Source organism: Mytilus trossulus, chromosome 2 (genome assembly GCF_036588685.1).
Source record: "Mytilus trossulus isolate FHL-02 chromosome 2, PNRI_Mtr1.1.1.hap1, whole genome shotgun sequence".
NCBI lineage: Eukaryota > Metazoa > Mollusca > Bivalvia > Mytilida > Mytilidae > Mytilus > Mytilus trossulus.
This window is the reverse complement of record NC_086374.1, coordinates 96878453-96892779: the sequence shown is the minus strand read 5'-3', so window position 1 is coordinate 96892779 and position 14327 is coordinate 96878453. Positions and strand designations below refer to the sequence as shown.

General features: G+C 32.1%; 1 protein-coding gene across 1 annotated transcript in view; it reads left to right on the top strand.

The window, feature by feature from the left end:
- The first annotated feature begins 1881 nt into the window (after positions 1-1881).
- Positions 1882-14327, top strand: part of LOC134708465 (tyrosine-protein kinase Abl-like) — a 28962-nt gene continuing 16516 nt past the window's right edge. Inside the window, exons 1-6 of the mRNA XM_063569017.1 lie at positions 1882-2232; positions 10360-10530; positions 11349-11647; positions 12062-12257; positions 13213-13289; positions 14173-14257. Of these exons, the coding sequence (XP_063425087.1) occupies positions 2115-2232; positions 10360-10530; positions 11349-11647; positions 12062-12257; positions 13213-13289; positions 14173-14257 (946 nt within the window). The 5' untranslated portion in view covers positions 1882-2114. The remainder of the gene's footprint in view (positions 2233-10359; positions 10531-11348; positions 11648-12061; positions 12258-13212; positions 13290-14172; positions 14258-14327) is intronic.

The window sequence follows — 14327 nt, the reverse complement described above, 5'->3', positions numbered from 1 at the left end:
CAAAATTTTAAACAATTTGACAGACATGAATTAGATTTAGCTACCTCTAATATACCTATTTGTTTATTAATATTATTGTTTTGATAAGCGTGCACTTTTGTAAGGATAACTTCTTACATACTACTAGATACAAGTAGCTTGTCTTAGGGAGGGACAAATGCTACTTTGTAAAGGATCACTCTGATTTAAACAAAAAAATTCTCTGAAACTGACATTATCAAGATGCTTGAATTCTTGATTGACAACATATTTGTTGTGTTCGGAGGACGTGTTTTTCACTTGAACAGACTGTCGGCATTCCAATGGGTACAAAGTGTGCCCCTCTTCTTGTCGACTTGTTTCTTTATTATTATGAGGCTGCCTTCATACAGGAACTTTTTATGAAGAAGGGCAAGAAGTTAGCAACATCCTTTAATTATAAAAAAAGAAAGTGGTATAATTGCCAATGAGACAACTGTCCACAAGAGACCAAAATGATACAGACATTAACACTACTTTCCGCTGTATAGATGATGTTCTTTCACTAAATAATTCAAAATTTGGTGACTATGTTGAACTCATCTTTCCCATCGAACTAAAGATAAAGGATACTACAGATACAGTTAAGTCAGCCTCATATCTTGACTTACATCTAGAAACTGACAATGAGGGTCGATTGAAAACAAAACTTTACGACAAAAGAGACGATTTCAACTTTCCATTTCTAAGTAACAGCATTCCAGCAGCACCTCCATACGGGGTATATATCTCCAAATAGATACGATATTCCCGTGCTTGCATTTCCCATCATGATTTTCTTGATAGAGGGTTACTACTCACAAGGAAGCTATTAATCCAAGAGTTCCAAATGGTGAAGTTGAAATCACTTCCTTCGTAAAATTTACGGATGCCATCACTGATGAGTTGGTTGACCGTTATGGAATAACCGTTTCACAGATGATATCGGATATGTTCCTAACGTCGTAACTATACTGAATTCCCTTCCCTTTCATGAATGTGACCTACCGAATTATACTGTTTGCCGGATTTGTTATCACATAAGCAACACGACGGGTGCCACATGTGAAGCAGGATCTGCTTACCCTTCCGGAGCACCTTATATCACCCGTAGTTTTTTGTGGGGTTAAGAATTCTTATTTTTTTTCATAGTTTCCTATGTTGTGTCATGTGTACTATTGTTTGTCTGTTTGTCTTTTTCCATTTTTAGCCATGGCGTTGTCAGTTTATTTCAGTTCGATTTATGAGTTTGACTGTCCCTCTGGTATCTTTTGTCCCTCTTTTCTTACACCTATCCCTCGAACGCCAATATAATTTTACAGTAAACTGAATTGTCGGTAGATCGAAAGATGCAAGAACTCAAGGAACAAACCAATAGTTCGAGCCCAGGTTATTGACATTTCCAAAATCACCCTTCCGACTACCCCCTACCCTGAGAGACATATATACACATGTATATATGTCTCTGCCCCTACCAAAAATCAAATATTGTATATAAATGTTGCTTTATTATTTCACATCCGTAGAGGCCTATGTGAGTGTCTTGATTTACGGGACTTCGTTTTTTTCTTTCTTTTAATTGTTTTTCATACCAAAATCTCTATAGAGGACTATATATATGCGGCTTTTATATTTGGCATGCAAAATTTATATTTTGTTCATAAACTATATACCATTTTCTCTGTTCTTTAATGTTTCCTAAGAATAAAATATCAGATTAATTTGTCTGGTACACTGACATCGACTTTTTATCTCGGTCACAACAATAATTAGATAAGTTACCATATTTGGTAAATTATCTCTTTTTTTTTGTTAAATTTATTTTTAGAAGGGGTTTCCCGAAATTTGCGATGCTACGTCATTTTCGTGATGAGGTCACCTCATTCGGAAAAATAGACTCGTTCTGGAATTAGACAATATGGCGGCCACCGAAAAGGGAAGGAAATGATATACAAATCTGATTAATTTTGACTATACAACCCTTATACAATTATCGATAATGTTTCCTGAGTATATAAAAGCATGACATAAAAGCACAAATAATGTAGCGTAGCATTTGTAGTGCCATGAGCGGTGTAGGGGGCTAATTTACACCCTTTATTTTGTTCAAATGAAGAATGGGCGCACAACAAGGAAAAGAAGGAAAAAGTAGTAGCTCAAGTAAACCTAAGAGTAAAACAAAAGATCAGTCTCGACCATCACCCGGAAATCCTTCTATATTTACAGATCCGACTGGTAAGTTTGTGAACCCTTTGTAGGACATGACTCATAATCTCCACTCGAGATTTACAAGAAGATTTACTTTATCCCTTGAAATAATTTACAAAAAAACCTCGACAGGCAATCGAACCTCATATTCATTTTGCTAGAGAAACAGTGTTCTTGTTATGCATTGCATATGCTCAAATTTGTAATTGAAAACAATGCCTTTTGAAGGCAGACAAAAGTAACCTGGTCATGCATGAATGGGTTTGTTAGGAAATGTTACTTATTTAGTTGTTTTAAATTGGTTTGAAGCTGAAATTAAAACCCAGTTTTTATTACATGATGCCATGCACCTGATTCTTGTTAATCATAATAGATTGGAACTAAGGTATACAATCCCCACAGCCTGAAATGATCTGGCCCAATTTGATCCATCCCATGTCGATCTGACCCCAAAAATAAAATATGGAATAAACTACATTGTATATTGACTTTGGAGGATTTGGTGATAAATTTTAATCAGTATAAAAAAGTATCAATGATGGATGACAGCAGTTATAAGTGAAGTATGAATATTTTGGATTACCAGTCAATGAATATTCAATTATTTTAAATGGAAAGCTGCACAAATACAGTCAAGAACTTCAGGGCAGCTTTCCAAACAGTCAATAGGTATCTCTCTCATGTTGGTAGAAGCTGAAATTGGTATCTTTAGCTTACATATATTGATATACATGTACAGTTAAAGTACCATTTAGTTAATGCTTTGGATCAGAAGTAAATGGGAAATATGAAATCTTACAGATACTGCCATCTGCCATATTGGGGGGTCTAGCGGAGTACAAACATCCAATTTCCCCTGGTGAATAACTAGTCATCACATACATTCCCATAAGATTTTGAGATTACTGAGTAGTGTTGTTCCGATGATCGGAATAAGTCGGAAATCAGTTGGTTGGGCCTTGCGATGTCGATAATCGATTGGGATTTTGTTCAATAGATTGTCATTTAAGTTTCCGGACCTTTAGCTTGTCAACTTCCGGTCTGTTTTACGGTTTGCATTTTATATGCGCAGTCAAACAATATTAACCAGTCGATGACAGTAACAATGTCAAACATCCAATAATTAAAGAATAAACCAATTTCCTTCTTTATAAATGTGACAAAAGCATTTGCAGAATGATGGAAGGTTATTTAACATTAATAACTTTGTATGAAATACTTTCTTTCATTACCGGTACTTCATGTGTGTACTTGTTACTTGAGAGCGGTGCAAATCATTCTGATTTTAGACAAAATAATTTCGTTGCTTCATTAGAACGTGTTGCAAATTGCCTTTTAGAAATGTTTATCCATGTGTTGCATCAAAAACGTCATATTCCTTTCCAAATTGTTTGCCAAACATCGTTTATTGTTGTAAATTTTCCCCGAGAAATTTTCCGAAATTTGTCCGCCATTTATAAAAATATAAGAATCACGAATCGGATACGGTTCAACTATGTAATAATTCCGCATTCTTACAATTATAAGTTCAGACGTACGAATGACACAACTGACAGAAATTAATGATCACAAAAGTGAAAAAAAAGCGTTCTTCACGAATTAACAGACAATGGCTTAATACCCTTTGTATACTGTATATCTTATAATGCAAATGCATTATTTTATTTTTTTGTGTTAATTTTAAATTTCTAAAAATTAAAAACTTTATATATCTTTTCCTAATTAGAAGCATTCAAATGTTCATACAGCTATGTTATTGAAATTGTTTTGTGAGTTACACCATTGAAATTTAGAAAAGTTAGTGTCACTGTTGGTAATAAATGTTGTAATTATGAGATAAAATATGTTCAATATGAATCTTGATTCTTATCAAGACAATTCATTGTTTTAACTGCTGAATAGATAATTATCAAAGGTACCAGGATTATAAAAAAGTACAAAAGAATATGAAAAGGAAACAAAAGATCAAATATGAATATATAAACTCTGCAGTGATATGGAATGTACACATAAGACATGTACAATGAGACTAAATACATGATTTCCTTTAAAAAAAAAAAGGGCAAGGTATTATGATCCGATTATAACCGATAGTCGGTTGGTTGCTGTCAACCGATTGTAATAGATAATCGGTTGGTAATTTCAACCGATTATCCAACACTATTACTGAGAATATGTCTGATGCCACAATTCAAAAGTTTTTATGCCCCTGCCATAGCGAAGGGGGCATAAGTTCTGCCTTTGTCCGTACATCCCAAAATTGGTTTCCTTTACCTAGCTTTGGGTTGACTCTGCCAAATGTTATGAAACTTCTACAGTCTACACAATGCTTATAATTACAACAAAACAGCAGATGTATATTTCTAGAGTTGTGCATCTTTATGGACAAAATGCTGAATTTATCGATTCCATTCTTTAACTTTAGTTTCCCTAAATAAAATATAATATCTAATTATAACCTATGCACAATATAATAAAGAAAATGTGGTATGAATTTCAATGAGACAACTTTCCACAAGAGACCAAATGACTCAGAAATTAACAACTATAATTTGGCTGTCAGAAATGCTTTTTACCACAAAACACAGATCAAGTTTGAATTTGGGTGGCATCACTTTAACAGTTTAAGAGTTATGCCCTAAACAAATTGCGGAACTTTTCATTTCTGTTCTTTAATTTAAGTTTGCCACAACCAATTGTTATGAAACTTATGTAAAATTGAGAATGGAAATGGGGAATATACCAAAGAGACAACAACCTGACCAAAGAAAAAACAACACCAGAAGGTCAGGAGGCGTCCTTTAGCTGGCCCTTAAACAAATACAATACTAATTACAACAGAACTCAGATCAAGTACACATTTGGGTAGTGTCACTTTATCTGTTTAAGTTAACTTAAGTTATGTCCCTTTACATAACTTAAGATGATATGGAAGCAGGACATCATCTTTATGTCCCACAGACAAATTGTCATTCCCCATTTATTGTCTTTAAATAAAAAAATGTATTGTATAAAAGTTCCAAATAGGATTTTGGGGTTTCATTTCATACGGGTAAATGCTCTGATCTGTATCTCTTTTCTGGTTAAGTTCTCTATGCAATAAGGAAACTATGTTTGATGTATAGAATGATTGAAAGGTGTATATGTCTGTCTTGTAGGGTTCATCTGACCTTGACCTTATTTTTATGGTTTACAAGTGTTTCCAGTTTGGTTTATCTGACAATGACCTGCCCCACCCTCAATTTTTTTTTCAGATAACACTTTCCCTTATTCGGTAATTCCAGAAAGAAATTCTTTCCCTCAAAATAATCTCAATTCAAATTTTTAATAGAGTTTGCAACCATAATTTACCAGTTAAATTTAACCGCTTTTGTCAGTAGACTGTTTATAGGAGTGATCGTATTTAAATGTCCATTTGTTTATGCCTCTTGTGTTTTCGGCAAAAACTAAAGAAAGTGGTGAGAAACTGTTAACTTATTATAATTTGACTTTGATTCAAACATTTGACAGGAGTTACATAATACATAATTTAATTACTTATTTATACATTTGACTGTTCTGATGATATTTATTTATTTTGGGGTAAATCTCTTGTTAGTTTTGACTGCATCATGTGATTCATGAGCTAGAGAAGACTTTAATGATTCAGGATTTCTTTTTCTTGGTTCTGAAAATATGTGTATAAGTACACAATTAGACAACCTTACTAGGAGTGGGGATACACTTAAAAATATGATTCAATCCTCCATCCCCCCCAAAAAAACTGAATTGTTGTTAATTCAGAAATTATTGGAATGTTTTAATGGGATGGGTAAGAATGTCATAATAAGAACTTACATTCTATATCTGATATATATATCTGTATGGTATGTGCAGATCGTCCTACAATTGCATTAATTAATATCACATTTTTGTCTGTTCTTCAACAATCTCAATAATTTCTGAATTGTCAGTAAAGGAGTAGGTCCGGTAAGGACCGATTTTGGCCTCAAATTTCAGGTTCATCTGACAAAAGATTTTGACCCCTTTTCAAACATTTAAGTGTCTATTTCATTTGAATCAATTAGTTTATGGGAAAGATTTGAACTGATTTAATCATTAAAAACGATCCGATTCAAGCTCAAATATGAAAAATCAACCAAATATGATGAAAAATGACACTTTTCGGATGGTTTTGGTCAAAAAATGAAAGTGGCTGCATCCGTGTTCATCCTCAACCTTTATATATGTTATGTATTATCATAAAATACAACTTCTATTTGAATATTAAGGATGAAAACAAATGCGGCCTCTTTCGTTTCAAACGAAAACCGTATAAAATTTAACTAAAATGCTAGAATTGTGAAGAATTCAGTAATTTAGCATGCCAGTACCCGATATATGTTTATTGTATAGTAAAAAATAGCCCATATATATATGTAGCAGAAGCACTCTACTGTTAAAAAAATAAATAAAATATTACATTTTATCAATTTTGTTAAACTGCTATATTTTGAGGCCAAAAAGGGCTCTTACTGGACCTACTCCTTTATTGAAAGACCAATTCACAATATACAATGTAGATTTTACATGTATGTAACATGGTACAAATGTACATGTAGCTGATGCAGTTGATTGAGGATAGGTGACCATAGTACAATAACACTGCAGGTCTGTGAAGTTTTCACTGGGATGTGATAATGTTAGATTGAAATATTGTATCAGTCCAAATACAAAATACAATTCCAGGATCACTTTTTTTACTGATCAAAATTTGGTGACAGTGATCATTGCACAAGTGGGTACAATTTTAACATCTACAATAAAGCATGTTTATTTACTGAAATATAATTAATTGATATTTGCATTTGACACATTTTGATGTGTGACCAAGTATGATATAACAGGATTGTGTATTGATTTTATTATTATGTTGCAACACTACATGGTAAACCTGCTGAGATTATTAAAAATTCCTGTTAAATTCATACCGTATTGTTGATATAAAAGTCTTTGATTCAAAAACCATTCATCAAACATCTGAGTCATGTTTCCTCAATATTCTCGTATTTTTTAAGCAGACAGCTTCCAGGCTTTGTTTCTACAAGCTTAATTAGGCCTATGATAAAACAATATAGTTTAAGGCAATTCTGTCTTTAGTATTAAGTAAGGAAGGTTCAGGTGTTGTCATATGTCACAGTTGTATAAATTATTTTTTTGGTTATAATTATATAAGTTATTTGAAACTCCTCTATTTTCTACTTTGCATTTATTGTAAATCTGAGAAAAACTACTTATACTAGTTAATATACCTGTACATGTGAGTGGAGTTGAGGAATTGTCATACATAGAATTTTGACATTGTCCTTTGTGGGATAGGGTCTCTTGAAACAAGCCAAAAAGAAACAAATGAGATCTTGGACCCTTTATTAAACACATGGGACCGAAAAATGCATGCATTGATTAATTGATTAAATCCCACCTGGCTTCAAATTTTTTGAAACCTTAAAAAGTTAACTGCCCTTACCAGAGTACTTTCAAATTATTGTTCCATTTAGATTAAATAAAGAATTTTATTATTAATTTTTAAAATATTGCTTGTCAATTCCTAAAAAAATTGTTCTATTTTTTTTTAAAAAGATTTCCAATCCTGAAAATAGAAGTTTTGTCTAACAAAATTTAAAATATGACTACCTTTAGGCTCTAAGTTTATTTCAGATAGCTCTTGCAAAGGTAATGATTTTAGGGGGGATTCAACATTCCTTTTTTTGCTCCAGTGTCTGTACACAAAATTGTGAAGAACATCTATCCAGTTTGTTTTGGCCTAAGTTATACTTGTATGCTATGTTTATTCTAATCATCCTCTATATCTGTATACAACAGATACTTGAATTTGATGACTTACATTTGTATCGAAAGGCAAAGGCACCAGATGACATAACAGAGTCTGTAAAATACTTAGTAAATTGATACATAATTGTAGCAGGCATTAGATAATTCACAGGGAATGTAATAATTACTGATCTGTATGTGTGACTCATAGAGTTACTTTAACTTGTATTTAAGTATTCTTTAGTGTCATTTTCGGTACTCTTTTATCATCATTTAACAGCTGTATGTTGTCCCTGTTTGTAGTCATTAAAATATATTTCTCCCCTTTCTGTTGACAGTTTTGAGAGTCTCAGGCATAACTTTATTATCACTGGTTATCACTGGAAGGTCGCAGAGTTTTTAGCTGATAAAGACGATAATATTTCAAATTTTGATCGTATCATTGTAACAAACACAAGAAAATTAGGCACAATGTGTGGGAATGTGAGATAATGTTATATTCTCATATTTTGCATCAATTGTCTAGCTGCAATAAAAAAACACATGCAAAAACTTCAGAAGTTACAGTATTAAAATCCTTGAAAAATATTCTTCTTTTTTTTCTTAAAGTCATAAGAAACCTCAAATAAAAAAAAAATAATGCATATGATTTTAATAACTCAATGGATAGTTTTCATTATAAAACTTATGTACATATACTTTTTTCTGAAGAATTTTTTTTAATTTATTCATATTTAGAAGAAGTTTACTTTATTTGAATAGCTTCCTTCCAGCAAGCAATTCCCCCGACATATTTTCCGTATGCAAGGTGACATCGGTGTGACCCATCTCGTAAAAATCCGGTGACTACAATACGCATGGATGTCCTTAAAATAAACTACTATCTGAATTTACATGGTAAACACGTGCTCAATTTCCATGCTTTTTTGTTTATTTTTCGTCAATTGTTGACAAACAGGTGACAATCGTTAAACTTCGGCTTCAAAACACGAACTTTAATTACCTGCCATATTTTCACAACAACACTGACCGATTGAAAAAAAAATTGACAATTATACGAAATTTACACGAAAAAAATGATAAATTCGAGCACAGAAGACTAAGTTAATGATGTTTGTATGCATTGGTTCAAGAATTGGAAGAACATTATTTTTCACCAGTCACTCCTTTCTTATGACTTTAAACAAATACCATCTGGTTCTAACTTAAAAAAAAGCAATTTCTAATGCCATCAAACCCCATTGGGATTATATACATCTGCATTCAAATAAAGATCAAATAAAAATGACACTGTTATAAAGACATGTGTTTTCCTTTAATTGACCTGTCACATGTGCACTCATGTGTGCTAACAAGGAATTATTTGTAAAAAGGCCAAATGGCTTAGAGGTCAGTTTGTTGACCAAGTACATGAAAAAAAGTGAATCAATTATATCAGAAATTAAGAGATTAAAATAAGAAAAGTCAGACAAGTCATAGGCCATTGGCCATGTAGTGTGTATACCGTATATATTCCGGCCAAAAGGCAATTTAGGTTGATTTAATCAGATATAGATGTCTCTAATGCCTTATAAATGTAGTTTATACTCATTGTATCAATATCTGCAACCAATTGTATTTGAAAAATGTCTTTGTATTTATTCGAAAACAAGTAGCTAAATACATGTACTTAGGTATGGAAAGTATATATATATGTATATATATATGTATATATATATTGGCATAGACATTATTTTTTGTATACTTGAAGGTGTAACCCATTAAAAGGTTGTTGTCCATTAGAGGTTGACCGTTAGTTAGAGGATGACTGTTAATGTAGCAATTATCTGTCAATGCTTGTTAATGATTGATAAATAATTGTGTACTACTAATAAACAAATGGTCATTGACAATTCAGAATTGATTCTGAAGAGAGAACTGGACAAATTATAAACCAGACTTACTTGTAGTAGTCATCAATTATTGATCTATTTATTACTTAGAGTGACATAGATCCAAATGGCCTAATTGTATACATGTAGTATCATGGAGTCAAGTTACAGTATTTAGCTAATTCTGACATTTAGATTCCAGTTCAAAATTAACATGCCATGGAATGAATGCACATGTGCATTTTTATAGTACAAGGTGTAACTTTCACATGTTGCACACACAAATGTCATGAATGTATTTTTAAAAATCACACTGTATAAATAGTGTAAGAAAAGAATGCAACTGGTACATGTACATAATTTTATATGTTATTTTCTTTATACTATTGGATTGAACATCAAAAATTTGTACACAATTTTACCATTTTTCCATAAACATGATTTATAATAATATTTTTATTTTTATTTGCAGATTCCTTGCTGCAGACACGCCCACTACCTGATGCCCCCTTAGGTCTGCTAGATACAAAATGGATGTCTAAAGAAAATCTGTTAGCCAATCAGGGTGAAGATGACCCAAACCTGTTTGTTGCTTTGTATGATTTCCAGCAAGGTGGTGAAAACCAACTAAGTATATTTAAAGGTTTGTAAAGCAAATCTTATAATGAAAATTTGATATTTATTGACATTTATTTATTGTCAAATCCACAGTTGACATGTTGTAAATGAGGAGTTAGCCGCCATAAATTAATGACTGCCCCTGCAATATATAAATGTTTAATTTAAAAAAATCGAAAATGAAACAACACCTACCTCAAAAACCCTTATTTTAATGAGATATTATCTAAATTTTAAAGCCCTTGATGGGCCAAAATCATACATGAAATTTTGCTGAATTTATATATTTTCAAGCTCTCATTCTTACTTGTATTTGTTTTTGTAAGTGACAATAAATGAGGATTAACTGTTCTGTGGTGTTTTTATTAGCTCATATTTCAATTTTCTTAGAGCCTCAGGATCCCTTGCATGTGTATTGCTCATGAATAGATTACGAAAGAATTTCAGTGATATTGTTTCTCTAAGTGTAAACCAAAAGAAAAATTCTAACTGAACAATCCCATTGAAGTATTTTAAGATATGCCATTCATGTAAGAATTATATTTTTGGATGATTTATTTCCTTAAAGTACTATAATTTCATTCATAAAATAAAACAAGAAGGAAGGATTTGGTGACATGTGACCTTATTATTTGCCCTAAGGTTGAGTTATTTTATAATTCTTCCAGTTCATAGTACAATACACAGGAAGCGTTATAAGATATGAACTTTGCATATCTATAAAGTTATAGTAATAAAATATGAACATTAGCTTTTAAGTTCTGCATTGTACAATGTATATGATATTATATTATGTTTCTATATTTATAACTGATTAGTAACTCATATTTGTTTCTATTTAAGGTGAACAAATAACTATCCTTGGTTACAACAAAGGAGGGGAATGGTGTGAGGTTAAAAACAAGGCCAATGACCTTGGCTGGGTGCCTAGCAACTACATCGCCCCTGTCAACAGTCTGGATAAATTCTCCTGGTACCATGGTCAGATATCTCGTAATGCATCAGAATACCTCCTAAGTAGTGGTATAAATGGAAGCTTCCTTGTTAGAGAAAGTGAAAGTAGCCCTGGTCAGAGGTCGATTTCTGTCAGATTTGAAGGTCGTGTATACCACTACAGAATAAGTGAGGATTCTGATGGCAAGGTAAGTCAGTTTGAAGAATTTGTATTTCACACCAGATGTTATTATCTTATAAGTTAAATTGCTATAGCAACAAGTGTCAAAGGTTATCGATCTACTCTGGTTATAGAGTTTTTGCAAATTTTCCTTTGTTCAATCCTTACTCTTGTAATTTATCAACCTTTTGGACACACATATATTAATATGTAGACCTACCTTGTAGATAAGTCTTAATTTATTTGTCAGGTTCTTAAAAATTGGAAGACAGTATACATGTACAATGGATAAACGATCTGAACTGAATTTTTTATATCATAAAAAAAAACTCACAATAAGTCAAAAATAGAATTCAGACTCAGTTCAAATTCTTGAACTTACTTCTGGAAAAGAAAATATTTTACATTTCACTAATTTCATTAATAAATTTTTCTTCTTTAGGTGTATGTTACAGCAGAACACCGGTTCAACACCTTGGCTGAACTGGTCCATCACCATTCAATTCACTCAGATGGACTGGTAACCACTTTACTATATCCCGCTCCTAAACGCCAGAAACCTACCGTATTTGGTCTGAGTCCAGAACCAGACCGATGGGAGATAGAAAGAACAGAAATAGCAATGAAACATAGATTAGGTAATAAGATATGTGATATCAACCACCGGTTCCATTACTGGTTATATTTTTTGCTTATAAAGATTGAATTTGTGATTCTGTTATCTGCAATTTAAGGAATTTGAAGCAAATTTGACTTTCAAATAAGTCAGAGGTATTATATAAGCATTATGCTTTCAGATTCTTGTTTGTTATTTCCTGGAACGTTTTCATACAACATTCTACACAGCCATTCAATTTCCTAGAAATAAATATAGAACACGTGGTATGATAGCCAATGAGACAACTCTCCACCAGATTACAAATGACGTAGAAGTTGACAACTATAAGTCATTAATGTTCTGCAGTTACCGTAGAGTTGCTTTTGTAATCTTTTTATTGTATGTGTTTTAGTAAGCAACAGACATATTGATTTCAGTCTCATATTTATTTTTCAATTAATGTTTTAAGTATAAATCGAGCTGTTGTTTTTTTCTTATTTGAGTTGTGTCACATTTGGTCATGCTGGGCCTTTTAAGCTTATTACTAAGTATGTGTTTTGCTCTTAGCGAAAAGCCATACAGTGACCTTAAGTTGCTAACATCCACATTCTTAATTCTCTGTGAATGAAAGTCTCATTTGCAATCATACCACAAGTCCTTATTTTGATATTGATTGATTTAAATCCAATTGACATTTTTCGAAATGACCAAAATTATTTTCCAGAGGTTACTTGGCGTCCGTCGTTTGTTAACTTTTACAAAAATCTTCTCCTGAAACTACTAGGCCAAGTTTATCATAGATAGAGATAGCAGCAAGAATGTTCAGTGAAGTAAGATCTACCCCAAATCACCATCACCAAAACAAAGAACTCTGTCATGAATTCTATTCTTGTCTTTAATGTTGTAGAGTGTCCTTTGTGAGTGACACAGGCTTTAAAGTTTCTTTTATTTACAGAATGAGTTAATATGTATTGATATATATTTATGTTTAATAGGTGGTGGCCAGTATGGAGATGTATATGAAGCAATATGGAAGAGATACAACAAAACTGTGGCAGTTAAAACACTTAAGGTTTGAAAAGTCTGCTTTAATGCTCTGCATGTTTCAATGTATCTCTAAAATTTGGAATTTCAGAAAAAATACAATACATAAAATATCAAAAATAAAATAATGAGAAACAACTACCAAACAACATGAATAAAACAAACATGAATAAAACAACTACCAAACAACATGAATAAAACAAACATGAATAAAACAACTACCAAACAACATGAATAAAACAACTACCAAACAACGTGAATAAAACAACTACCAAACAACATGAATAAAACAAACATGAATAAAACAACTACCAAACAACATGAATAAAACAACTACCAAATAAAACAGCTACCAAACATGAATAAAACAACTTCCAAACAACATGAATAAAACAACTACCAAACAACATGAATAAAACAACTACCAAATAAAACAGCTACCAAACATGAATAAAACAACTTCCAAACAACCTGAATAAAACAACTACCAAACAACATGAATAAAACAACTACCAAACATGAATAAAACAACTACCAAACAACATGAATAAAACAAACATGAATAAAACAACTACCAAACAACATGAATAAAACAACTACCAAACAACGTGAATAAAACAACTATCAAACAATATGAATAAAACAACTACCAAACAACATGAATAAAACAGCTACCAAACAACGAATAAAACAACTAAAACTATAAAGATCACAGACGAGGAATATGGAAATCCGACCTCAATAAGTGAGGTTACCTTTGCATTGCTTATTCAGATCCTTGATTATGATATTTTCTTTAGAATAAAGGGGAAGCACTGAAGCTTCAAAACATGACCATTCTTATCTACTGATTTTGTCTTTAGAACACTATAGATGTGATCTTTTTAAAACCTGAAGTTATTTTTATACAGGAGGATACCATGGCATTAAAAGATTTTCTTGAAGAGGCGGCCATTATGAAAGAGATGAAGCATCCTAATCTAGTCCAGTTACTTGGTAAGATTATAATATAAGCACACCTGATCCTAATCTAGTCCAGTTACTTGGTAAGATTATAATATTTGCA